The sequence below is a fragment of the Chamaea fasciata genome, unplaced genomic scaffold (assembly GCF_029207755.1).
Source record: "Chamaea fasciata isolate MVZ Bird 193981 ecotype frontalis unplaced genomic scaffold, bChaFas1.0.hap1 SCAF_11, whole genome shotgun sequence".
In the NCBI taxonomy this organism is placed as follows: domain Eukaryota; kingdom Metazoa; phylum Chordata; class Aves; order Passeriformes; family Sylviidae; genus Chamaea; species Chamaea fasciata.
This window is the reverse complement of record NW_027094096.1, coordinates 24,555,868-24,583,268: the sequence shown is the minus strand read 5'-3', so window position 1 is coordinate 24,583,268 and position 27,401 is coordinate 24,555,868. Positions and strand designations below refer to the sequence as shown.

The following is a 27,401-nucleotide window of genomic DNA, read 5'->3' as shown; positions in this document are numbered from 1 at the left end:
TGCCAAAAGCCTGACTAATTCTTTCCCTGCTCAAGTAGTCCCACTTCATATTTAACTATTTTAAAGTAATTTTGGCTTCAAAATAAGCTGTATTTTAATTTAAGCCACTCTTTAACCTTGGGGATGTGTTTATGTGTAGCAGCTAAGCTTGATGTGTGTTGCTCTAATTGTTTAATTTTTAATATGTTCATGTACCTTAGAGGAGCAGCAGCAAAGAAACAATGAAACCACCTCTCCTGTGGTTGTGGAAGTTGCACATCTTGCACTGCTTCTGCACTGGTTTTGTACCATATAAAGTTTTTATTTCTCTAGGAGTTGTAACTTTAACTAAAACAGGTTATTTCTCGTTGAGCAGACAGCAACCCTTACCTTCCATCAAGCTGACAAAAATCCACCTTTTAAAAACAAAATATACTTCAAAAAGTCATTTGAATCTTAGATCAGCATCTGTATGTAACTCCAGCTTTGAAGATTTTATTGCATCTTGTACTGTAAAACCTGAGATCATTCCATTTAAAGGAATTGTAGAATTCTAGTCAGAAACGTGAAGTTGAACTGAAAACTTGTCCCATATAAGCAGTGGGGGTTTTTTTAAACATATAATTTGAAGTTGAATTCCCTGCCCTGGCAGTCCTTGCTGCCCACTGGGACTCGGTGTCGTGCCCTCCGGTGCAATATTCACTGAAGTATTGTTGGACTCTGGACTTGTTTCCCTGGAGTGAACGTCTGGAGAAGTTTCCTTGTGTTGTCTGTAAGGACCCAGCCACCCAACATCCGAGTTCTGCTTCTCTGCAGCCTTTTCAGCCGGCACCTCGTTCACAGATGACGATTGCTGGGTCTGGCTTATCAGCTGGCTCTGTGCTCTCATTGTTGAAGGGCATAAAGCAGAATTTCCAGCTGACAAAGGGGTCTGTGCTCCAGCCCTCCTCCGTCAGCTCCACATCGTGGCACCGGCACCAGTAGGCTGCTGCCAGGAGGAAGCTGTTGATGAAGTACAGCCAGGGCACGTTCATCTCCACATAGGCTGGGATCTGCACCCCCAGGAGCAGAACCACCACCTGGAGAACAACAAACGGTGCCCAAGTGCCGAGGAAACACAGGAGGAGCCTGCTCAGGAGCTGCCACTTAAAGCAAGTGATTTTTTTGTTGTCAGGCACGTAGGGGAACATCAGCGCAGGCTGGCTGGAAAAGGAGAGGAGCCTGGCGGACAGCAGCATGGTTGTCACCTCCTTCCAGCGAGCCAGGAGAGCCGTGGCCAGCAGCAGCACCATGGCACACGACACCCAGTAGCTCTGCAGGCTGCCAGAGACAGGGCACTGGGAAGGTGAAACACTCTTCTGCATTTCCAGCTCTTCAGAAACAGCAGGAACTTCGAGAGTGTAAAAAAGCCCAGAACTCCATATAACCACCACAGTAAATACATAAAGTAACTTCTGACCTCTTTTAGGGGATTGAGATGTTTGGGAGACGGTGGTGAAATAATCCAGAGCAGCCACAAGATACACTGGGTAAGGCAAAACCCCGTAGGTCAGAGAAGTGATCTGAGTGAAGAGGCAGATGTGGTAGTCCGTGAATCGCACTCCCCAGAGCGCAAAGTCTTCGAAACAGAAAATGAAACAGATACTCAGCAGCAGGGTGAAATCGAGAAGTGCCACTGAAATGCAGAAGTATCCCATAAAACTGACTTTCACAGGCTTTGGCTTAATTTGCAACATGAAGAAATCAAGGAAGACTTTTCCAAGCATAATCAGGGCCAACATGTAGCTGATTTCAAGGGGTTGGCTGGTGTGGGTGCAGTGGTACTGATCAGAACCATTTTCACAGAGTCTGGCAGCCATCCTCCAGTGGTGAAAACGGCAAAAATAAATGTCGCAGGGCACAGTGCTTCCTCTCTGAAAAGAAAAAAAAATATTTGTAAAAATTTATTTCTGTGTAGCTCTACCAACTAGTTCCATCATAGCGACTGCCCAATTTGTCTCGATTTTTCAGGCGCCTTGATGAAGACTAAAGAGCCTCATTAACTCATCCTAAACTTATCAACACGTGCCTAAATTTTGTGTTCTTTCTGCTACATTCTTGAGAATTAAAAGGTCAATGTAGTTTACTTTTCTAGCTGATGACCCAAGGAAAGGTTTAGGAAATAAGGTTTATGTTCCTTTCCTTTAGAAGGCATGGAGAGATCGTTCTGTCCAGCTGGGCAGAGGGATGGAGGTTTCAGAGCTCCTGCATATTCTGAAAAAATTACAGGACAGAAACTGTACAAGACACTGTAGGAGATGCTGCAGCACGGCCACACAGTTCATTATGCTCATAGAATCTGTAGGAAATTGGGACTGCAGAAATCTCCTGAAAGCAGAAAAAGCATCAAGCATCACCTCCTTTTTTGGTGCAAAAATCCTGGAACTCCGAGGCAACCCAAAGCACAAGGGCTTCATCAGTGAATTGGGCTTTTTTTGTTCATCTCTAAGTACTACAATGACAGAGACTCAGAACAGCTGTTTTGTCCCTTCAGGCTTCCCTGAGTTTATGATAACTCTTTTCCAAGTGTTAATTCCTAAGGAAAATGAACATAAGGTGGCTCTGTGGATGTCAGCAAGGCAGCATGGACAGTTTGACCTGATTTCTTCTTTCTTTCCTTAAAGAAGCAGGACGGTGTCCGTGAGAGCAAATCAGAGCTGAGGAACCACGGCAGCTGTAAAAATGAACTGACTCAGGCTCTGTGTTAACAGCGAATTGTTTCGATTTAAGCAGACTCCTGCATTTGGTGACCAGTTTGCCAGAGTCATTTGCGTTAGTGCACAATTGAGTTTGTGTGTCCTGTGAACAGAGTCAGAGCAACTGCAAGTCCTTGGCAGCACAACCTGAGAAGCATCCAAGGAGTTTGTTTACAAGCCTACCGGGGCTGGCCGCTTCGCTCTTCATCTGCACGAGTGCATCCTCTGAAACCTGATCTGTCTTTACAGTACGGCTTAATTCCGGCGTGGTTTGGCTTCATGGGCTGGACGCTGCACTTGTGTACGCAGAAAGGAGGGAACCTACACGCAAACGGGGTCCCGTTCGGAAAGAGAATAGTAATAGTAATAATAATAATAGGAGTAGTAGTAATAATAATAATAAATCTTGTGAGGCGGGATTACCTGTCCGGGGCCGAGCGGGCACAGCCCCACCAGGCGCACAGAGGACCCCGCGGCTGCCAGCGCCTCCCGCTGCTCCTCCCGGCCGCTCTCCGCCGCTGCCCCCGGCCCTGCCGGCGGGTTGCTGCTCCTCTCCGCAGCCAGAGGCGGCCCGGGGGGCTCCGAGGGGACGCCCGGGCTCCCCCCGCCCGGCCCCGGCACGCACCTGCGGCCGCCGCTCCGCGCTGCTGCCCGGCGGGGCCGCCACCTCCGCCCGCCCCAGCGCGGGGACCGGGCGGGACCGGGCGGGCGGGGAGCGGCCGTGCGGGCTCGTATCGGGGACAACAGGGCGTCACACAACTCACAGATAACGTATATGACACATAGAGCACATGTAACACGTGTTACAGGACAAATATAACACAGGACAGCTATTGAGGAAACGTGTAACACACGCGGTGCATAACACATAACATATAGCACATATAAACATAAATAACACATGTAACACACGCGGCACGTGTGACACCCACGGTACGTGTAACACAAAACAACCGCCCTGGGGAACGGGTTCCTTGTGTCGCGTTTGATCGCTTTGATCGCCCAGCGCTGGGAGGTGAAGCAGCCTCATGGTGCCCCGGTGCCCAGTGCAGCACGGTGGGACGCCCAGATCCTTACAAAAGTGGCAGGTAAATGTTTTTGGGTTCTAAGTGTGTGATGCGTGTGGGGAAAAAAGGCGATGGTGGGGCACGAGGGTGCTTCAGCAGGAGCCCTCGGGTAACCCATGACTGAGCTGCATGTCAGGGAACACAGAGGGAAGCTCCCTCTGTGCCACAGGGAAGCCCGGTGCCCACACCGTGGGTATTGTTCGATATATCTGTGTGTACAAAAGCATCAAAGTGGCTGGCAGCACTTCTGAAAGCAACCAGCTCTCTGGAATTAAATTCAGATGTAAGTTGTCATTTTTTTCCCCCTCTGTTTTTTTCTTGCCCCTCTCCTCCCCTCTTCCTACTCCTCCTTCCATAGTTCGTCTTAAGGATTAAAGAACTTGAGGGGGAAAAGTTCTGAGGTTTGTTAGGTTTGGGCTTTTTATGGAAAAAACAGGATGATCAGTGCTCTGTAAAACCTGACAGCCTGAAAGAATCTTCAGCAGCATTCATGCTGACCGTAGTTACTTATCCACACAGTGTTTATTAGGACTGTTGCACAAATTGGAGTATAATAAGAAAATGTTTACACCTGACAGAGGTATTGCACCTTCCGAGCACCCACTCCACACACAAGTATCTGAATACTGATGCTTTCAGAGTCATTGTCTTCCTACTGCTAACCCAGGGCAAAGCAATGAAAGTGGTTTTCCCAGTGGGAGCAAACGAACTGTTTGGATGTCTGGGTTTGTTTATGTCCATTTCTCTCCTTCTGACTGCAGAAACTGCTACCCAGGCCCGTGTGAGGAGACGCCTGGATGCTGGGAATGAGGAACCAGAAGGGGACAAGGACAGTTTAGACGTTTTTTCTGCTGACAAAAATTTCAGTGAGTGTGTGACCTCCCGACTGTGTCAGCTCTGTGCTCAGGGAGCTTTCTGGGCGCGTTCTCAGTGAGGCCCACAGAGAACAGCTCTGCCCACATTACAGCCCGTTTGTGTTGTGGCTACTTCTCAGCTTCCCTTCCCCTCCTCCACCTTGTGCTTGTTTGAAAGTTTGCTTTTAACTCACTGATTACTCTTGTTTTCTGCTCCTGAGTGCTGTATCTCATCTTCTATCCCAGAGAAATGATGGGATATCCTGAAAATCAAATGCAGGGCTCTGCGCTGGCAGGTTCTTGCTGAGTCAGGAGCTGCTCACTCCATGTTGGATTAGGGCTGCCTCTTCCTTGACAGGAAAACTTGCAGGTACTTGACAAGCACCATGTGCTAAACAATACCTTGAGCCCATCCTGCCTGGTTAAAGCGGCTGCATTTATGTCCACGAGCAGCAATAGAAAGGTTGAAGGAATTAGTTTGTATTTGCATGGAGGCAGCTGTGTGTAAAAACAAGACAGGACACTCCTCCTCGAGGAGAGGGGTACATGAAAACAACACAGAGGATCTCTTAGAAAAGCTGTTTGTGTTGAAATGCTCATGCAGTGGTTCTGTGTTGTCTAACATACTTGCACAGGGGCTTCCTTCCTTCTTCAGGGCTTGTTTCCTGCTGCCGGCTGCTCATATTTTGTGTTCTCTTGTTCAACTTAATAGGAAGAGTGGGATTTTAGGGGAAAGGAACAAGAAAAAAAGACCACCTCCTATTTCAAATCTAACTTGATAATTTTCGGAAAGAAGCAGTGACCGAACAAACTGTCCTCACTGAGCAGGTGTTGGGCTCTGCCCTCTCGTCCCTGCTGTGCTGGAGCTCAGCACTGCAGCCCCTGGGTCACTGCAGCCGCTGAGGTCACTGAGGAAGAGCAGTAGGGACAGGAGAGTCCCTGCATGTTGCTGCGGCCTGAATTAGGGCAGGAGGTTTCCTTCACACAGGGGCAGGTGCAGATTATGGATACAACTCCTTTACAAGGAGTGTGGGCTGCGCTTCCTGTGCAGTTAGAGCGGAGTCTTTACTTGCCCCCAGCTCTTCCTGTTTCTGTTGCGCTGTGCTTTAGAAGTTCATTGCCACCTGGTGTCCCTTTATTGCGTTGAGCAGAGGAATAAATTTAAACACCTCTGTGTGTTTCAAGCAATTTACGTTGGCATCTTGGACACCTCGAGCCACGTGGGCAAAGACAGGGAGACAAATGCGTCTTTCTGCATTTTGGTGTCACGTTTGGGGAAAGTTGCACGGTGCGACCTCCTGCACAAACGATTATGAACCTTCCCAGTGCCAGCGAGGGGCTGGGGGTGACTCACTCTGGAGGAGGATGGTCCCCACAGCCGGGGGCAGTGGGCCACTGGAATGTCCCTCTGGAATGTTCTCTGGATCACTTTTGTCTGTGGGGTGAGTTCCAGTCTCACAGCCTCGCCGGCATCCTCCCCTTTCCCTGGATGTGCCTTTAACTGGGTGTAGCTAATGCCCTGTTAGGGTTTGTGCCTCGTCAGCACGGGATTAGCAACCCGAGTTTTGCAATGCCCAGTGCCTGTGGGGCTGCTGGTCCTGAAAGGCTGCGTGGCTCAAAGAGATAGTTTATTAAGATATCATATTTTTTATTAGCATATTTAACGAATAGAATATGTAACCAGTAAACTATTTTGGTTTTTTTTTAACTTTATTTTAAACTAACTAAAATTTTTATTTTACTTTATTTTTAACTAACTTTACTTTGAAAGAAAAAAATGCTTGACCGATGTCACATTTGCAAGATGTTTTATTTTTCAAGAACCTTTCAAAAGCACAGTATGTGGTGGACCTTCCTTTCAATCACTTGAGGTGCTCTTCTTAAAAGTAACAAGTTTGTTCTTAGGAAGATCTTGTTGAGGAGCAAGAAACACATTTCCATAGTAATTTTAATTTGCAGGCTTTTAAAATAGAATTTTAATTCTGCTTATTCAGAGAAAATCCAAAAAACGCAGTACAGAGCTGGTGTCAGCCTTGCTGGATTTTCAGGCGTGGTGTTTCTTTGGTTTGTGTCGCTGCTGTGTGCTGTCACTGCACAAGGTGTAACCCTTCCTGCTGCTCAGGATGTCACTGCAATGTTATGTTTTTGTTGGGTTTTTGTCTTGTCTTTGACACAAAAACAGACCTAAAAACTGCATTACATGAACCAGTAATTTAAAAAAACCCAGTTTGTGATTTACTGGTCACTTTAACACAAAACTAAAATTAAGACTGAAGCCAAAGTGGAGTGCAGGGTGTGATCAGACTCCCTTTGTGCTTCTCACAAACACCAAAGCAGAGCTAGAAATCTTTTGGAACCTTTTAGTATATTACTACTTCTTGGTGATTCTGTGGCAGCACTTTCATTTAAAAGGAAGCTAAAAAGGGGGGAAATGCAATTTCAATCTCACCCTCAGTGTGAAGAGTTTAGAACTCCATCTTCTGACTCCCTCCAAACAGCCTAATTACTGGTTGAACACTCACATGTCAGAAAGAGAAAATCAGAATTTTCTGTGAAGGCCAGTGAGAGTCACCCAGGGCTCTGCTCTGTGTTTTTATTGATTAGCCAAGATAAACTGCCAGCGTCTGTCTCCTAAGCACCTCCATCCCTGGCTAGATCCAGGCTCCAGGGGACTTCCAGGGATCACAAGCTGAGCCTTTGCTGTGTTTGCCTTCTGTTGTACATGATGAGGATTAATGGTTGCTACCACCTGCAGAAAATCTTTGATCTTTATCTGAAGCAGGATCAGTGTTTACCCAGTACTGTTTCCTCTTTACTTCAACTTGCACTGAAACCGTTTGCACAGTGCTGTTGCTAACTCTAAGGTAATTCCTCTCTCAGAAGTCTTTTATCACAAAACAATTTTTTTTCTATTACCATTATTTTCACATACCAAAATAATGCGCACACGGCAAAGCGAATGCCTCTGTGTCAGCCAAGCAGTAATGGACTCTTTGTGGACACTATCAGGAAATGTGCCTTTTGTTTTCCTGCACCTGTTGCTGAACTACAAATAAAATAATCCAGTGCTTTATTAAATAAAATGAGACGCCCTAATGAAATTGTACCAGCCATTACCAGGAAGTCTATTGAAAACATTCAGCAGCTGCTTCAGCCTCAGTTGACTTACACTGACAGGATTGTTTCACCCTTCTCCTTGTGCTCTGAGTGAGGGCACAGTGCCTTGGACCCCCTCACACCACTCTGCTCTCTCTCCCTGGGGAGGAGTTGGTCACTATCACAAATAAATGATGCTCAACAGTGAAGTACCTTGGACTTGTAGAAGTTTGTTAGAAACCGGAGTCCCAGGCCTTGCATCTGAGTGTTTTGCAGACATCAGCTTATCCTGACAGTAATAAAACAGCTAAAAATCTGCTGTGTGATTCTGATTCTACAGAGAGGGGTAGAGAATCAAATCAGCGAGTCCTTCTCATTAGACAAAATACCTCAGCAGCCTCAGGAATGCCCTGGAGCGGGCTGGGGGTCAGCCTGGCTCAGCAGAGTTAAATGTCACCTACTCCTTTTGCTAAAGGTCTCCAAGAGAATTGATCTGTCTCTGCTGTATTTAAAAGTCAACACATCTATCACAGCAGTGAGTAGGTGGAGACTCTTTCCCAGGACAGACTGTAATTCCTAACAAGAGCTGCCTCATTCTAAAGAAAAGGTGAGTCCAGCACTATTGTCTGTGCTAAACCTTGCATGAAAACCACCGAGAAGTTGCATCTCAGCTGCTTTGGATCTTGGGAAATGTTTGATACAGACTTCCGTGTACAAAGAGCGTAACAAAGAATGGTGTTCAAACGTGCACGATTCAAGGTTTGGCTTTAAAAATGTATGAGAAGTAGCTGGATGAAATGTCAGCCAAGGAGTAAGGGATCCAGCCCTCCCTTCCCACAGCAGCTGGGAAAAGGGTAGAAGGAGCAGTGGGAGGACATGCAGGCCCTGAGCATCTCCTTCGTGACCACTGCACGTGAGCAGGAAATTATCCCCAGAATCTGTCTCCTGCTCTGGTTTTGTGGTGGCTCCAATCTGCGGATCTGCTCTGCATTTATCCCCGTACAACTCCTTGAAGAGTTTAGAATCGAGTGTAAGTTAGGCAAACACAAGCTTCCTAGAACTCAAGGAAATGATATGTACAGAATATAGAACTTTCCTGTTGAAAAACTTGATGTAAGTCAGGATAAGGCAAATTTTGGGAACAAGAGGGAGGGGAAGGATCAATCCCTGTTCCAAACAGCTGGGCTGTGTCGTCTACAGTCAGGCCCTCTCACCCCACCTCAGGGATCAGAGCTGTCCACGGCGGATCAAGTGAGGAGTTAAGGCCAATTCAATTCCTAGGCTGCGGGAGCCTGGAGCTCTGTCAGGGTGACAGCACAAGTGTCTGAAGGTTAATTGTGAGACCCAGACACCTCTCCCCAGGTGGGCAGTGCTGGCAGGTGGCACACACCCCCTGAACAGGGAGTAGATGGCAACACTGGAGTTTTCATTTGACCGTTTCCACTTGATTTGCCCAGCATGGCCCTGAAGATGTTATTTCACTTGGAGGAGGAAATGTACTTGAAATAACTGAAAACCACTGCATTAACTTCTTAAAACCCAGCCCAGGGTTTGGCTGCCCTGTGATGCCCCAGTGCAGGCTCTGCTCTCGCCCTCACATTGTGCACACCCCACCCAGGTACAACAGAACTTCATTAGCTCTTTTAATCAGTGATAACACACAAGTGGCCAGGAGTCAATCTGTTTAGTTAATGGGTCCTTTAATTTTTTTGCTATATTAATAAAAAAGTGATCCAATTTGTCTGTTTCCTTATGGAGTAACTATTCAGGATTTAAGAAGCAGATACACCATATCCATGAATTGTTTACCAATGCACCCATGATGACGTAAATATTTGCACAATCTGAAAAATTGGTATCTTCATCCAAAATGCTGACGCTGGAAGGATGGGAAGCAATTTAGGATAGGAAAAAAAAATTCTCTTACCCTCATCTTCTCTGAGTGGGCTGGGAAGACAATCAAATCTATAAAGTCCTTGAGAGGAAAGAGGCCGAGTTGTAACTTCTTCCATGCTCAGTCAGCCAAGACCTGCAGTCCATCCTCCAGGAAGGGAGGCACAGGAGACACGGCAGCGGCTCCTCCGAGGGATTTACAAACAAACGTTAATGGTCATTTCACATCAGCTCTGAGCCACCCAGCTCTGCGAGCACACCAGCACTCTCCTGCCTCTGCAGCTTGAAAATACTCCAGTTCCAGAGTACAGAGAGGTTTAACATTAAGGCATCCATACAGCTCTGGTGTTTGCTTTCATTTAATAAAGATCAATTTACTCAAATACATGGAATGTTGGCACAAAACTAAAGCTTCTGTGGAACAGCTACCAATCATACACAAATACTCCGTGAGGTCCTCTTGACTTGCATTTCTCCGATAGATACACCACAACATGGCTTCAATAATACAAACTGAATGCTGGATCAAATCTCTAAATAATAAGTAGCAGTTAAAGTAAATGGTTTGCTTTATTTGTAAATTATGTACAGAATACATTTTTTTTTTTAATTATGATGGAACAGGAGAAAGAAAACAGCCATCATTTCCAAACCATGCTGCTTCCTTCACCTGCTGGAGATGACATCTCTCTCTGCACTGGATGCACAAAACCAGTTTGGATTTCCTCAGTTGCTGGCACACAGGCTGGAGAAACAGAGAACACTGCAGGCAAATTCAGCACTACCAGCTCCTCTACTGTCAGCAAAAATACTTCTGCTAAAACTAGTTTTCTCAGGAAAGTTCTCACAATCTTTTGAAAACAAAATCAAGAAAAATATCAAGAAGGCTGTGGGCTAAGAAGGGCTTTACCTAACTATCAGATAACTAGGAATAATCTGAGATTTGGTCATTCAACTTTTACCTGGTTTACAAAAGCAAGTTTGAGAAGCTAAACTAATTGACCAGTTATGCAAGTACCAGAAAATGACATTTTTCAGTATGTTTGAGGACAATCTGGGCAACCTATCAATCAATAAAAAACTTGTCAAATTGATAAAACTTCTGTAAATGGATATTAATGATTAACATAGTACCGAGTAATCAAGTTAATGGTTAAAAAAAAATGAAGGAACTAGATATAAAACTGTTTGGTAACACGGATATTTCAGCAAACGAAGATGCTACTGTATGGTCTATGTTTTGGTGATCAGCCAACAAAGAAAATCCAGCCATTTGCACATACTTAGTCCCAAACCACAGTGAGTTATGATTTTCCATGTGAAGGGCCACTTTCGGTATCCTCCTCCTCTTCCTCCTCACAATCCCCTTCATCTGTTTGCTGTTCCAGTTCCTCTTTTGTGATCATTTCAAAGTCGTTTCCATTGCCACTACTGTGCTGGGACCTGTCATCTTCACGCCTGTCACTGTCAGTGTCTGAGTGCCGCTCCCCGCCTGAGCCGTCTGTTCCCGAGTTCCTCGTGCCTTCTGTCTTTCCATCCTCCTCTTCCTTCTTCTCGCTGTCTGATTTCTCCTCGCTGTCGTATTTTTGCTGCTTTTTGGATTCTGCTTTTTCCTCTTTCTTTAAGTCTGCTTTTGGTCCTTTGTATTCGTGTGTGTACAGGGGCCTGAAGGAGTCAATGAATCCCACATCCGCTGTAAGGTTTGGCAGGAACCAGAAGTGATGCCTTCCTCCAGTGATGAGCCAGATGATAAGGAAAAGGATGCAGCGAGCTGTGTGAAAACAAGGCAAAGTTTGGGTTTTGTTACAGACACACACGGTGTACAACCACGGCGTAAGAGACGTTCACTGCTAAAGCCCGCCCCAGCCAGGGACTGGGGGACGCTGGGGGGAAACCCTCATCCCACAGTAGCTCTGTGGAGCAGTCTGTTCTTACCGACACCCCACTAACCACGGATCTTACCTCTGATTCACCTCTTAACCACTCTACCGCCGAAAGCTTTAACATCCTGGTGACACCATTCTCGCCTCTTAATACGTTTTTGTGTGCAGTTCTGGGTTTTTTCTGCATTTTTTTTTTTGTTTAAACAGAGGCAGTAAACGAATCTGCACTACACAGGAAACACCAACAGGCGACACGAGCCTGAGCTCTCCCTTCCCGTGGCACAACCGTGACACCCGCTGGCCGGAGGGAAGCGCACACAGGATCCACCCGGCTCAACAACGTCCCGGGAGGCAGCTCCGGGCTCGGGGAAGAGCCGGGCTGTGCCTGCGCCCCCTCAGACCCCGCTGCCCACACTCACCGACGGCCAGGAGCAGAATACTGGCCACAAAGCAGCCGGCGCCCACGCTGAGGTAATAAACACCGACGCGCATCTCGGCCGGCCACAGCGGGAACAGGGTGGCGGCTATAACGGCAATCACTGAGCAGGGAGGGCACGACAGAGGCACGAGAAGCAGCATTAGTTTTTCCTGCTACATGTACAGAGGTTCCAGGCTTACTGCTCATTCAAAGCAGTGCCTTAGATTTAGTTAACATCTATACTATTTTAGATTAAAAAAAATAAAATAAAATTAGCTGATTTGTCTTATTTTACACAAATACAAGTTCTAGGGTCAGAAATGTATCACTCATAACATATTTCACATTTTTACATAACCCACATTTGCCCGCTGGACAACCCACTGGTTAGCTCAAGGCAACAGAAATAAGCAACTTGTGTCTACTCTGACTTACCAAGCACAAGTCCCATGGCAAAGGTTTTAAAGTGAACGGGGTCATAGATCCACACATAGACCTAGAACAGAAATGATGTGGTTTACACTCAGAACAAGCCCTCTGATAAACATCTCCTGTATTCCCTCACCCAAACACTCACTGCCAGGCTGCAAGGCTTGGTGCTGAGCAAAAGGCCTTCAGGTCAGCACCCGGGCAGGGCAAGGGGTCGTGATTCCTAGGAAGTGTAACTGACAGATGATGTAATCCTGAGGAAAACAACCAGACAGCAGAACTGATGGGAAAATGAAAGATTCTGAAATATCACTGAATCAAGGTTTGCTTGTATCTTTCTTTATTCATTTATGTTGTTCAGCATGAGGCAAAAAAAAAAAAAAAAAAAAAACCAAAAGCAAAGAAATAAAAAGTTTCCCAAGTCCACTAAATAGAAACAAAAAGTCCTGTGAGCTTTGAAAACACCCAGACAGAACACGTGGAACAAAGGATGCAGCTGGAACACCCACTGCAGGCCCTGTGCTGGGCTCAGATCAGAGGCACTGTACCCTCTGTCCCACAGCATCATTATCTCCACGTCTGCAGTTGCAACTCTCAGAGCCAAGTGTCTGTGTGAGAACTGTGGATCCATTTGAATCTGAGCTGCTCAGCCATAAATGAAAAACTTCTTGGTAAAGTGTAGGATTTTCTGAACTAGAAAAATCTGCGCTTTTTTTTTCTTAGCAAACTAAACAGTTTGAATCTGAGCTTCTAACTGTGGAAAGAAGCTGCCGGTTTCTAGAAATCAGCAACCCTCATTGCAGATGTGTCAGTACTAACTATGAGAAGGGCACCTGGTGATTCCGTGTGATGCAATAAATACTTAACATTCTGCTGCTCACAGGGTACCACAGTTAGCTGTATTCAGGTGCACCTGTTCTGTGAGCCCAAGCAAGCTGAAGATGGTGACTGGGCAATAAGTGTGTGATATCCAGTGTTTGTATGCAAAATAATGAAGGAAAGGTAAAACCCCAGCTCTAATGCAAGTACACAAGAATTGGCTCTAAATTAGCTACTACTTAAAAAAAGCTCTTGTGAATTACAGTTGTTAAAAAGTGTCAGCTCATTAATAAACAGAATTAACTGACGTTAAGGCAAGCAGTAAATACTGTGATATTGCAGATCCTGTGCTGCAGCTGCATTTGGAATGGGCACTTCATGTAAAGATGACAGGGAGGATCAGAGCTGGGTGTGATTCCACAGGAGATGGGATGAAACAGAGCAAAGCAAGTGTAGAAGAACTGGGAAAGGTAAAATCAAGATTCAAAGGGGAAACGCATTTTCCGCACACGTGATTTATTTACAGAATTTGCTGCCATGTGTGTTTTATAACCAAAGGAACACAAGAGTCCTGGGGGAGATTCCAGTACAGACACACACACCATCAACACAGCACAGTAAAACTTACCACTCATCCCAAACTTGAGAAGCACAAATGTGACTCTGTACATTACAGAGCTGGTAAATAATGAAATTCTTTGTTTTCCAGAACAGCAAAGCACACAGAAGAATTTAAGGCCACAATTTCAGTGGTAAAGCCAGGAGGAGCATTCAGGAATGCCAAAGGGTCACCTGTCTGCTCAGATCACAAAGCCAGGCAGATATTTTTTATTTCCCCTCCTGAGACTGAACACGGTGTCCTGGAAGGCTTGCTTGGCTTAGAACCATTTTGGCTGTGGGATAAGCTGGGCTGGAGGGACCTCAGGAGCCTCTGTCTCACCCTCCTGTCCCAGGCAGGGTCAGCTCCACCAGCCCCTGAAAACATTTCCTCTTGTGGCCACCAACACCACAACTACAGGTAAGGAAATTTTCTTTGGGATTTTTTTAAGGTTACTGTCATTACAGCTGTACTGCTATTTACCTGTTGTTAACCTCCTTGAAATATCTGAAAATCTGATTCAAGATCAGCCATCACATTGCCATTAATTTTTCTTTCAACATGTCAATGAGGAGCTTGCAGAAATCCAGTAAATTAAGGTATTGCCTGACAATAGCATGGTGACACCCAAAGTTGAAAAGCACCCATAAATCTTACCTCATTTCCATCCAAGAAAACTTGGTCTTCATGTGGCTCAAGTTTAAATTTCCTCTTAGTTTCCTTTTTCTTGGGTGTTCCTGGGGTGTCATCCTGAGGACAAACATAAATATTTTATTTATACCTAATATTTTATATATAGATGTAAATTGTTATATATTAAAAATATATATACAAATCATCATATACAAAAATTACAAAAAATGAATTTGCTTTAATTTCTATATTTACCATTGTACATTATTTTTACTATATATTTTTATTTAATTTATAGTATCTGTTAATATATTTAATCCGATAACTTTTCACAAACTTAAGATCATGTTCACACTTCTTTGGGTTTTTTAAAGATAATTTATTTCCTCCTGTTCTTATTTATTACCTACTGGGTACCTCAAAAATCAAGGAAGATTGTAAGTAAAGAGAAATCTCATTTTAGTGTCTAAGGACTAGACTATGACTTCAGGATTACACTGTGTCATCAAAGCCGAGCAGAGCTGGGCTGATATTAACAGGAAGTCTGTACATGGATCAAGAACAGGGAACAACACTTCACCATCACTGACTTTGTTAGAATTATTTGCTATTTTAGTGCCATATTTACCAAACAGACATCCTGGAAGAATCAGTTTCTGCCCATTTATTCTTTGTCCTCCTCAATCTCTTTCTGGATCTTGTGCTTCCTCTTCTCTGTCCCCTGTTTGCTTCTCTTTGCTTACTTTGTTGTGAGAAATTAACTTTGTGATTTTTGTCCTGTGTTTCATTCAAGTTCCTACCCTCTGGCTTATATAATCCACTAAATATCTGTTCAATAAATAATGATTAGTTTAAAAATTAACACACATTTAATAATGTACTTCCCCTGATGACAGTGGATTGGAGGAGTTTGTTACTTTCATAATCAGAATTTTGCAGTACCTCAGGGATTGGGTAATCTCACACTGGGCTGGGACTGCAGTGGAATTTTTCTGTTTATAATTTTTTTAGGCTTCTTCTGACACCCAAACCTCTGTAGACAGACTGTAACTCTCACTAGATGTGCCATTATTTCACTTAGGAGTGTCTGAATGGGAATAACTTTGGACCACTATCCTTCTAACTCTCACTCATTCAGACCACTGTATGTGGAAGAAACTCCATATTCACTCATCAAGTTTCCTCTGCAGTTTCCCAACAATTTAGAAATTCTGTTCTGCTAACAATAAATAAGTAATCAAACCAATCAGGAGTGAAACCAAACCCACAGCACATTAAAAGCTGTAGAGCAGTACTAGTTTAATGGAAGCTCAAGTGCAAGGAAGCAGGATGCAGGCAGGCATGGAGCACTTCCACAGCCAGTTACAGGCCCCATACCAACTGTGACATTCCAAACATTCCTGTCACCAAACACTGCAAAGCTGTTTGTTTCAGCGGTGCAGCTGCACTGGTTTGGATGTTTGGTCACATGCACAAGTGTCACTCTGTGGTCAGTGATGTACACAGCCTCCCTGCCTGCTGCCACTGGACACAAACAACTTCGGATTAACTCAGCCCACACGAAAAGATGACAAGGTACACAAAGGCCAACTGAAGCCTCTTTTTTTGATCTAGACCAAAATAAGACCAATTCAAAAGGTAACCAAAAAAGCAGCGTATTTTAGAGATGGAAACAGGAAAGAAAAGCAAGGCATATTGTAGAATACCCAACTTTTGAGCCAGTGCAATCTTAACAATCTGTTGATGTATATGACAGGTTTGTCTCTTCTCCTACACACAGTACTTACCTTCTTACACTCCTCTTTTTCACCATCCTTTTTCTTTTCTTTTTCTTTCTCCTTCTTAGTTTTTTCATCTTTGCTACCTTCCTTCTTGCTCTTTTTTTCCTCTTCTTTTCCACTCTCAGCCTTTCCTTTTTCCTTTTCTTTCTTTGTGTCCTTGTCAGGTTTCATTTTCATCACTTTCAATGCTCGATGAAAGAACTGTTTTTTCAGGAGTCTTAAAATGAAAAAAGTTAAAGGAGTCATTTAAGTGCAGCTGTGAGAACAACATTTACACTCAATTATGTTATTAAGACACCATTCTAGATTATTTCTCTAACATAACCATGACCAGCAGGACTGAAAGGCAAGGTCACCATCATCTGCTCTACTTACAGCTACACACACCAGACCTACTTATCCCATGTCTTGCCTGTTGCTTTGCTTTTTTTGGTTCATCTGTTCAAAACTGGGTAAAAACTGTTCTTTTCTGTGGCAGCATTTTGCAGATATAAATGAACACACAAGATGTAGGATGCAGCAAGCCACCAGACCCGTTTAATTATCTTTCCCATTAATGCAATTCCTGCAATATTTATTTTCAAGTTCATGCCAACATATTTCATAGCAAAAATAGGGAAGTGGACATACAGCTCATCAAGATCACTGGTGATGCAAAATGAACAGAACTGCTCTGTTGAAACTGTGGTACCTATGCCAAGTACTCCCTTCCTGTCAGCTACAGACAGACCTGACTGCAAGCGCATGTATTATCTATTTATGTATGCAGATATAAAGATATAAATATATGGCCAGCAGGGCACCAGGATGTAGTATTTGGTATTCTTGAGGTCGTCACCAACTAGAAACATCCTTGAAAGGAGCACAGCCCAATTCCCAACAGGAAGAGCAGCACAGAATCCTGCTCCTCAGACAGCAGGGACAGACAGATTTGAGAGCTCTGACCCTACTGACAAATATTGTCAAAATTCAGGAAACTCCTTTGGTTCACCTTGCTGCCCCAAGCAGTGCAGTGAAAGCCTGAGAGAGTTTTGGGAACAAAAATAACGAAACTACATCGCTTTCACCCTCAAACACAGCAGTATAAATACAATCATTATTTTTGCATACAACCACTGAAGTTTTAGGATGTATGAAACCCAAGTTACATTGGTTCCTAAAGAACTGTGACATCTGGACAATTACAGCCATTAATGACACTGAGGAAGTAGCCTGGGTCATACCTGTTGCAGTAATCAACTACAGACTCCCGGGTTGTAAAAAGAGCCTCCTCTCCTTTCTTTGCCTTGGCCCATTTAGAATCCAGGAGGCAATCCACAGCTTTTGAAGCTAGAGGAAAAAAATGGAATTAAAACCGCATTAAAATTAACATTATTTTTAACATTTGGTCTACATTCCTTGAACCATAATGACCAGTCTGTTCTGGTGATGTTCCACATCCTTTCAATCTTTCAAGTAAGACTAGCCACTATTCTGAAATATATTCCTCTTGACATGACACACCTTTAAATCACAGATTGAAAAGTTTGCTGCATTTACTCCAGGCCAGTGAGATTAAATTTATGGCTTCCTAATACCTAGATAAGTTCTCAAAACCGAACTGTAAGATCAGTACTCATTAAATAAAGTACTATTAATAAAAATAAAACAGCCTCTCCCACCCTCCAAGTGCAATGTTAGAAGGAACCTGAATTCTCTGGTTAAAAGCAACCCTACCAATGAAATAATCAACTCGGTGGCCCATCATGTTGGTGGATTTTGTTGGACAGTTGAAGCGCAAGTATTTAGCAACAGCCTTCTCCTCCTTGAATGGCTCACCAACTTCCTAGAGTGGGAAAAGTCAACAATTATTAATACAGTTTTAAACACATGAGAAAATCACCCATTTGGGCTCTAAAAAAATCACATACTGCAAAGCCTTTGTTATTTCACGGCAATATAAAAATAACAAATAAAATAAAAAGGATGTGAAAATAGGTGAAGTAATTTTTCCTGAGAACTTTCCGTCTACATGAAGCAGAAAAGCAGCAAATCTCAAGTTAGATGAACTGAAGGTAAGGAGTACAAACTCCTTTAGCAGGTCTGCAGAAAGAGCAAACCAAACTTAGGGAGGCCTAAGAGGAAAGCAGCACATGGGAAGCTGCTTAAGGCCCACAGCTGGGATGGGAACAGTTGTGAAGCTGGGGCCAAAGCAAAAACAGAGTGAGGAGTGAGTGTGTATGAAATGACAGCAGTGTAGGCACTCTGACAGAGCACAGAGCAGCTCAGGTTTCACATGAGTAGGACAAAACCATGCTGAAAAGAAGGTGAAAGATTTGCTAGGAAATTTCTTTGCCCATTGCACAACTACGGAATGAAACTTTAGAGTACCCTTGAGGAGACTCTTCCAGTCTACAGAGTAGAACATTCAGGATGAAAGCACAGCAGGAAGAAATATAAACATCAAAACCAATGTTTTATGAGAAGAGTCTGCACACATTCACAAATTCTGTGCTTTTCCACCTTGCAGAGAGGTAACAGAACTCTGAGATGTGTAAGGCAGAAGAAGGATGGAGATGGGCATTTCCAGTTATGTAAAATTAAGATTTAATATTTGCAAGCAGGGAATGGAAGAACTTTCTAATGCTCCTGCTTCACAAAAACATATCTCGAAAAAACCAGAGGTTGGGATATTAAACTGACTTATGCTAATTTCCTCAAAATTCTTTTCCATGCATTCTTTTAATCCAAAAGGTTTAACCCTCCAATCCCCCCTGCTACTTGTGGATCAGTAACACAGAAACACCAGGACAGCATTCCACACTGCAGTGCCTTTTCTGTACCTGTTCCTCTCCTGTTGCCTGAAGAAACAGATTATATAAACCACAAATCAGATGGGTCACTTACAGTAATAAAAGTTTCAGAGTGTATTTAAAGGTCAATAAACATAAACAACCTACATTACAGCTTTTAGGATGTATAATCATAATATCACAAGCAGCATGTTAAATGGAAATGCAAGGTCAAACAGATGTGGTTACACCAGAATAAAAGCTTTAGATGGTAAGATTTGTTAATTTTCAACAGTTTGAACAGCTAACTTTCAAAACCAACTGGTTAATGAGTATCCTTCTAGAGGAGATTGTTGCTTTTCCTGTCTGGGGAGAATTTTGAAGAGAATAATACAGACACAAGGTGTCCAAATGACCAAAAGACTCCATGGTCATTAGTTCTGAAACTTTTTAAAGAAGTCTAAATCCTCCAATGTGAAAGCAGAAATACGCTCACTCACTGACAATATCCCCCCGCACACGCACCAGGTAGTTTCAAAAACATGTGCCCAAATTAGGCCGGGTGATCCTAACAGTCCTCAAATGGATATTAATGTTACCTCCTTCAGCATGTCGAATCCCTTTTTTAAATTTTTTAGATTTTGAAACTCTGTATTGAACATCAGGTAAGAAAACTATTCCCTGACAGTGCATGTATGCACATAATTTATGTTCTGTGTTTTCAGGTCCTCTTAGATGGTAGAGTTGTACCAGTAACTCTAAATCAAACCACCAAACTTGGTATCAGAGTAACGGAACAGCAACAACAGTGCTCCAATGCACTGAAATAAAACAAGTGGCTGTGTCCCATCACTGCCACATGGAACAGGGCACTGCAGGCACCAGCTGTGTGTGAAATGCTGCTTTTCTAGTAATTCCTGTCAGCAAATGAAATTTGGAACAATTCACAGGGCAAATGTTCTTCAGAACACGGGCAGTAAAACAGTCAGAGAAACTGCAGATATTCACATCAGCGTTAATTCCTCTGCTAAGGTGGTTTTTCTCCTTCTTCCTCAAGTATTTATGATCCTGCTGGGTCATGTGATGCATACACAGGCAGGGGCTGGCACTAGAAGACTTTTTTTTTTTATTGCTCCTTTCTCTCTACTGCTTTGTCCGTGAGGGAAGTTTCATAACAGCCCAAACAAAGAAAACTTCCCAGTGACAGAGACTGCCACAGTTTAACTGAGCTCGTCCTGAGAAAGTGTCCCCTGCAATTTAATCCTCATTTTTCAGCCTATCTTCATCCCTTTATTTGCAAAGCCAAGCTTCTGTTAAAATATGAAAATAGATGACTGACAGAAAATGATATATTCCATCAATAAATGAAATCAACCAAAGCAACGGCAAGTTCATTACCCTGGGCACATCTTTTAAAAGTTGCAGTTCAACCAAATTTTGTGTTCGGTTTTAAAAGTAACCCATTTTGTCACTAGACAGAATGCAAAATTTAGAGATTTACAATCCCTGGTAACTCACAAATTCTGGCCATTAAAAATAAAATCAAACCAAACTTCTTACTTGTCTAGACAGAAGAACTCCACCTACTGACAGGAAAAGCAGTGCTCAGCCTAGTGACTTACTAGAAATGCAAAGACATTTTAAATTTTTAAGAATAATTCTATTATTCTAATAGAATATATTCTATTAATATATTAATTGTTACATTAACCCAACGCCCAGCTGGGACTGCAGCACCAGAGAGGCCTGAACACATCACAAATAACATCTGAACTGAGCCACTGAAACCTGTGTGCCCCTGAGCTTCCTCCTCCCCCTCAGCTCCACCCAAGCATGACTTATTCGGCTTTTCCTACTCCTGAACACTCAGTGGATGACAAAAGGGCAGAGCACGTTTCTGGTTTGAAAACTGCACTCATTTTATTCCCTTTTTGTGTCACAGTTGCAAGAAGACAGGTATGACCCAAGACAGGACAATTTCCTTCCACAGCCTGGTAACATAAACAGGGTTTCTGGAAAATTAGAAGAGAGTAAAAGATGAGTGTCACTAGCAAGACAAGTTATTCCATGTGCAGCCAAATGCATTACAAGGATTTATGCTCCTCTGTTTCAAAGGGCTCATCAAAATTCTTTTATTTCAATGAAACAAATACCTGGTTGATTTCTTTGCTCTTAGATTTTCAGAACACCATCCCTCAAAGCAGACTGCTGAAGCCGAGTAGTTTATACAGTTTTCAGATAAGGAAAAGAAGAAATTTAAGCGCGTTTAGCTTGTGGTGCCCGTTTTTCAAGCTGAGAGGCTACATCAAAAATGACACTGTGTCAGCCCAGGTTCCATTCCAGACACCTCATTACAAAGACACTACAACTCCACCAGCCTACTCCTCTCTTCTCTGGAAGCGCTGGGGCTGAACTGCAGGTTCATCTTTTTCCCTTCCCTGGTGACTGCCAGCATCTCAGCGCGGATGTTCTGTGGCAGGTGTGTTTGTACTTTGCCTCAAATAAACCAACGTGCCACAGACAAAGAAAAAGCACATGAACTGGCAGGACTGGAGTGGGTAGGGGGGAAACAAACACACCAGGGTGACAGGACTGGCTCTTAGGACATCCCTGTTTTCTTCAGTGACTAAGGAACACAAACCTGCCCAAGTCCTGCACTGATGACCAGGACAAGGACTGCCCCAGGTCTCTCAAAAGGAGCTGTGGCAGAACCATGTGGAGAAACCAGTTCTGCTGGATCACCATGTGCTGGCCACAAAACATTGACTTTTCTTCATAGAAAAAGATTAGCAGATGTTTTTCAGTCCAGTACATATCCTATGAAAACAGAAGGATCTGTTTTCTTCCCTCTTTCTTTTCAACCATTGCTAATTTTTTGGAGCAAACATACAGAACTCTGTAAACATACAGAGTTCTAAAACAGATCCAAGGAGCAATGTACAGTATTTTGAAGCCAAAACACACCAGTTCCAGTCCCCTTTCAACCCCAGGCCAGCTGTTTTGACTTTTTCCCTTCCCATCTCCAAAAATGTAACTCAAGATTTCCAAAGGTTCTTGTTTTAATGACAACTCAGGCTGCTACTTTCAATTCCCATTTTTCCACTTTTTTTTGCCCCCCTTGATCTTTGTTTCTTCCTCCCCTCTCAGCTGATACCACTCAGCTTTCAAAGACATAATTTAATCATTCTCCTTTGTTATCATCCCACTCATCTTTACTAGAATTTATGAAGAAAATAAAGCCAACTGGGCAAGCTAGACAAAAATATGCATTGCTGGAAAACCATTGCATTGTCCTTTCTGCAGATCCTTTCCAGAGTCACGCACACAAAACTGCAGCACAGGAGTAGCAATGCACCTGTTGCATTTTCCTTCCAGCAGAATCCAAATCATGACAGGACCCAACTGCAGGCTACAACAGTTCATGATCAGTAGCTGTCTTTCAGCAGGAGAATCTCAGAGCTTGAATCAAAGGAAAAAAGTCAACAAGGAAAGTACCTGTCCTTAATGGCAGTTACTGATGCCACCTCAGCCAGCAATTTGCAGTGAGACATTGACCCCCAAAGTGCCCAGGAGCTGTTTTCTCTCTTTCCAGGAGCAGTATTTCTGTGCATTAACATTTCTGGAGAGCAGGACACAGCAGCAAGGTGTGACACCAGCACTGTTAATCCCAAGGCAAAGACCAGCCCCAAACCTGACACGGGCAGACTAAAACTGTGCCCGTGGAATGCAGCCAAGGTAATGAAAACTTAATGCCTATTTAACAGTCCAACTGCAGAGCTGCCAGCACAGTGCCACGTGTGCCCGGGCCCAACGCCTGTCAGAGGAAACAGCACTGAACCTTTTCTGCTGAAGTGAACATTTCAGGACACATGTGGAAAAAAAAAAAAGTTCCAAGAGGTGAAAGAGCTTTGATGAGGTTGCCGGAGTAACAGGCATTCAAAGTCATCTCCCGTCTTTTGAGATGTATTTTGTCTAAAATAGAAAGATTAAACTGGCCATTAGACTACATATGTTGTTTTTCTGTCAGGAAGTGCTTTGTACACAGCGAGCATTCTTGATTTCAGACATTTGAATCACATCTGCATCCTACAGACCAGCCTCCCTTCACTACTGCACGTCAGAATTAATCTCTGTGTTGATTACAGTTAAATTACCATCAGGAACGACACTTGGAGAATTTCACCCCTGAAATACCTTTGTTCAAACTTCTGAAGTTCAAATTTTGGCAACTTTTGTAACTTTCAGAGGAAGAGTCTAATCCATGCAACACACATTGGGCAATGTGTCCTTTGACGAAAGTGCATTCCATAGAACACATCCTTCCTGTGACTGCTTCCGATGGGAAACGTGGAGCAGGCCAGACAGAACTTTGAACTATTTCTGAGCCTTTTTTGCATGCCAAGCTATCTGACCTAACTACCACAATTTCTAATCTTGAGGGCAGGCATAAAATCCTGCAAAAAATTCCTTCCAAACCCAGTTTCTGTGTCCATGGTTTTTCTAACTGAACTCCATTACATCAGCCTCTTGCACAGCTAAATAAGCCCAAAAACCTCACTCCTGTCAAGAAATACAGCTCTGTTTAATGACAGCAGGGTGTTCAGATGTCAGGCTTGCGTGCAGTACAGTAAAATAATCTCTTTAGGGGGCCAACATCACCTTAAATTAAGAACACACTGCTAAAACACTTGAGGCACCTACGAATGAAAATCCCACACTTCATTTTAAAAGAAGACACTGTGCAGCTTGAGCCTGAAAAACGTGATGATCATACTGCAAAGATGCCAGTAAAGTTCAGAAAGCTTAAGAAAAACGAAATCCAAAATCAACTACCAAGAAAAACATGAGCTGCTTTATTCACTGACCAATTAAGAACACCCCTTGGGCATTCACCAGTGTTCTTTGTTCACTGTCTTGTCTTCTCATTGTTGTTGACCTACTCCACGAACCTATGAAGATACACATTTATTTGCATAATTATATCACAAATTTAGGCCACGACCTTAAGTGTTAAAACCCAGACATCGATTTAATTACTAACAATCTGGGAAATACTTTTACTTTATCAACTGCCTCGGGTGTGATACAAACATTAAATTACGTTTAAATTTGGTTTGGTGGCTGCTTTATTGAGCTGTTGTCATCCTTGGAAAGGCACAACCTATAAAAATCTTAAAAAGACAATAATTCTGTGATGTTTTGCAATAATTCATTGAATGCTGTGATGGACAGGGCTCGTTCAACAAGATTTTGATTAATTACTGCTTGCATTTCTCCCTCTGCCTTGCTAATTTGAATTAAAGGGGGGAAAAAAGGAACCTTTACAGGTACAGGCAGATCTCCATCTTCCTGGGGGAAGGGAAAGTGGGCTGGGAAAGGGAAGGATGAGAAAGGAGCGAGGGCAGCCAAGCAGAAGGGTGACATATGAAGCATGCACTGTTGAATGGTCTGTGATCTCTCCCGTGAATGTTATCTGCTCTTACAGCAGAGCAATAAACCCCAAACAAACACTATTTAGGCTGAGTGTTGATAACACATAACAGTAACGAGCGTCATGGTCACTGATACTGTAAGTACACCCAAAACATGCACTAAAAACTCTGTAAAACTCCCCGTAAAAATTACATCCCAGGCTCCCAGGTCAGTGAAAACACCGAGGCAGCCCTCAGTTTGCCTCTCAGTGCCACCACACAATTATCGCTACATTTTAGCACGATCTCAAAGCTGATTAGGTCTATTTATAGGCGTGCCTGTTTGTTTATGTTTTCCAGACACAAATTTCCTCTCCTTCCCGCAGCATTTCCCGGTTGGGGCACGTTTGCTTTTAAGATGCTTTTACCATCTGTCCCACGTCCTGTGCTTACGGTCCCCGGGCCGGACACGCCGGGTGAAGGTGCAGCTCCCGGGTGTTTTGGTGTTACCCGCACTAAGCTATTGTTCCACGCTGATAACGGGGGAGATCCTGAGTATAGCACGGCGATTAAAAATAGAGAATAGCTCCACATGTCAATTTTTGGTCACGGAGAGACGAAGAACTTGTGAGGGCGCAGAGCCCAAGGGGATGAAGCGGGGGCGCCTCTGATGTGCCGGGGGGCCCCGCCGGCCGCCCCTCAGCCCCGAAACGCTCCTACTTGAGCTCCCCCGCTCTGTTTTCACAGCTTTTACAAATCTGCTGGAAAATTCAGAGGAGAACCTGCCAGCCCGGCCTCCGGCCCCGGCCTGAGGGGCACCCGGTGCCCAGAGATTGGGGCGCTTTCCTCCCTCACCGCGGGCCGCCCGCAGCCGCAGCCTCGCAAACAGCGCCGGGCGGGAAGGCGGCGAGGGAAGCCGCTCGAAGCTCGGAGAGGGGGAGCCACCGGGCGGGGAGGGAGAGCCAGAGAGGAGAGGGAGTCGCGGGTACCTGGACGCGCTTCCTGTGCCGCCGCCGCTCCGCCATGTTGTCCCCGTCCGCTCCGCCGCTGACGCGCGCGGGGGGGGCGGCGGCCTCGCGAGAGGCGGCGGGAGCGGGCGGGGGGCGGGGAGGGGGCGCGCCCGCAGCGCCTCCGCCCGGCAGCGCCCCCGGCAGCGCCCCCCGCGCCGCCGCCGCTCCCCTCGGTCCCTCGGTGCGCCTTCTCCGTGCCTCGGCGCTTCAGCAACCCGCCTCGGTCCCTCGGTGCGCCTTCTCCGTGCCTCGGCGCTTCAGCAACCCGCCTCGGCCCCTCAGTGTGCCTTCTCCGTGCCTCGGCGCTTCAGCAACCCGCCTCGATCTCTCAGTGTGCCTTCTCCGTGCCTCGGCGCTTCAGCAACCCGCCTCGATCTCTCAGTGTGCCTTCTCCGTGCCTCGGCGCTTCAGCAACCCGCCTCGATCTCTCAGTGTGCCTTCTCCGTGCCTCGGCGTTTCAGCAACCCGCCTCGATCTCTCAGTGTGCCTTCTCCGGCCTCAGCGACCCGCCTCAGTCATTCACCGACCCGTCTCGGTTCCCCGCTGTCCGCTCTACGCCTCTGAACGCTTCATCCCAGCCGGTCCCTCAGCCCCTCATCCCGCCTCAGCGCCTCGGTCCGTCACGGCCCCGCAGCGCCCCGGCTCGGTCCCTCAGCCCCCCTCATTCCCTTCATGCCGCCTCAGCGCCTCCCCCAGCGCTGATCCCGCCTCAGTCCCCCACCGCCTCCCTCAGCCCCTCAGCCCTCGCCACCTCGCCTCGGTTCCTCAGCGCCCCACCGACCTCCCGTCACCGCCCTCCCTTCGCAGAATCCCAGGATTTAACAATGCGGGTGGGAGCTCTGGAGATTATCCAGTCCAACTCCCCTGCCAAGGCACGGTCACCCCGAGCAGGTGGCACAGGAACGTGTGCCGGTGAGTTTGGGATGTCTCTACGGAGGGAGACTCCACAAACTACCTGCACGGCCTGTTCGAGGGCTTCTGTCACCCTCAATGGGAAGAAATTAATCCTCACGTTGAGGTGGAACTTCTTGTGGTTTACTTTGTGGCCACTGCTCCTTGTCGTGTCACAGGGCATCACTGAAAAAAGCCCCTCAGCCCCTCTCCCCCCTCAGCCCCAGACCAGCCCTTGACCTCGCTCCAGCTCTGGCTGTAAAAGTCTGTGTTTAAGTTTTGATACACTAAAATAGCATGTAAGGCCTTAAAGATGCTCACTACAGCACCTTTGTTAACTGGTACTTATTTAAACAGACTCATTTCTCAGACCTCATATACTTACAGAATTAGATTCAGAAAGCAAACCTATATAAAGCAGAAGGGCCTTTTGCCAGAGGTTGTCCCACATACTTGTGCTGTGAGGTCACTGGAGTTAGCAAAGCGTATAATCATTTATTCTGGCTCTGTGTTTCCAAACCCCACCCTGGCACTTTGGGATGGAAAAGTATGTGCATCATCTTGTCCAGTTCCCTCAAATCTTGTTGCCCCTTTCTGCTTCTATGATTTGAAACTCTCAGAGTGAAAATTGGGCAATTAAGATCCTAAAAATGCTTCCAGCAGCGTATTTGCCCCTCAGTTTCAGTGACAGCTTTTGTGCTCTTTCTGGTATGACATCTTTTTCTGTTGAATGTTTTCCTTTTGCTGTTGCTGGGCAGAAAATCTATACAAGTTACAAATTAAGCTGACTGACTGCAGAGTGAGTGAACTAGAAAAGTGTAATTCAAAAGATGAACTTCTAGGTAGAGGGAATTGAAGTTTTTATGGCTACAATAAAACAATGCCTCGTAAAAAGCAGGCAGACTGCATTTATTAAAAAATACATGCTTTAAGTTGGCAATAATTTTAACAGTTATTTCATGGGCCTGACTTACAGTAACATAAAAGCACATCTGACATGGAGGCTTTCTTGCAGAAGAAGTTTCAGCCGTCTGTAACTTGCAGTTTGCTAATAATACACGATGGCTGCAGTGAGGGCTTTGGCACAGTGCAGCTCTGACCCCTCTGCTCTCCCTGCACAGGCACAAGCTGAG

The 27,401-nt window shown here is 44.9% G+C and overlaps 2 protein-coding genes and 1 long non-coding RNA gene across 5 annotated transcripts; 1 reads left to right on the top strand and 2 right to left on the bottom strand.

The window, feature by feature from the left end:
- Nucleotides 1-280: 280 nt before the first annotated feature.
- Nucleotides 281-3,583, bottom strand: GPR160 (G protein-coupled receptor 160). 2 transcript variants are annotated; one of them, XM_066193715.1, is made up of 2 exons: nt 3,138-3,583; nt 281-1,892 (listed from the first exon to the last, which is right to left on the bottom strand). In XM_066193715.1, exon 2 carries the CDS (start codon nt 1,836-1,838, stop codon nt 801-803), a length of 1,038 nt encoding a protein of 345 aa, XP_066049812.1. In that variant the 5' UTR covers nt 1,839-1,892; nt 3,138-3,583; the 3' UTR covers nt 281-800. The 2 variants fall into 2 exon arrangements, with proteins under 2 accessions (XP_066049812.1, XP_066049813.1); XM_066193716.1 differs by lacking the exon at nt 3,138-3,583 and adding an exon at nt 2,898-3,047.
- On the top strand, nt 3,505-22,542 carry LOC136295252 (uncharacterized). 2 transcript variants are annotated; one of them, XR_010722613.1, is made up of 4 exons: nt 3,505-3,802; nt 4,543-4,647; nt 11,715-14,191; nt 21,133-22,542. It is a non-coding gene; the product is annotated as an uncharacterized lncRNA (long non-coding RNA). The 2 variants fall into 2 exon arrangements; XR_010722614.1 differs by lacking the exon at nt 21,133-22,542 and adding an exon at nt 16,664-16,782.
- SEC62 (SEC62 homolog, preprotein translocation factor) lies at nt 9,415-25,459 on the bottom strand. The gene is made up of 8 exons (XM_066193717.1): nt 25,357-25,459; nt 17,902-18,010; nt 17,409-17,514; nt 16,192-16,402; nt 14,429-14,521; nt 12,361-12,421; nt 11,927-12,046; nt 9,415-11,395 (listed from the first exon to the last, which is right to left on the bottom strand). Exons 1-8 carry the CDS (start codon nt 25,390-25,392, stop codon nt 10,929-10,931), a joined length of 1,203 nt encoding a protein of 400 aa, XP_066049814.1. The 5' UTR covers nt 25,393-25,459; the 3' UTR covers nt 9,415-10,928.
- Between the last annotated feature and the right edge of the window lie 1,942 nt (nt 25,460-27,401).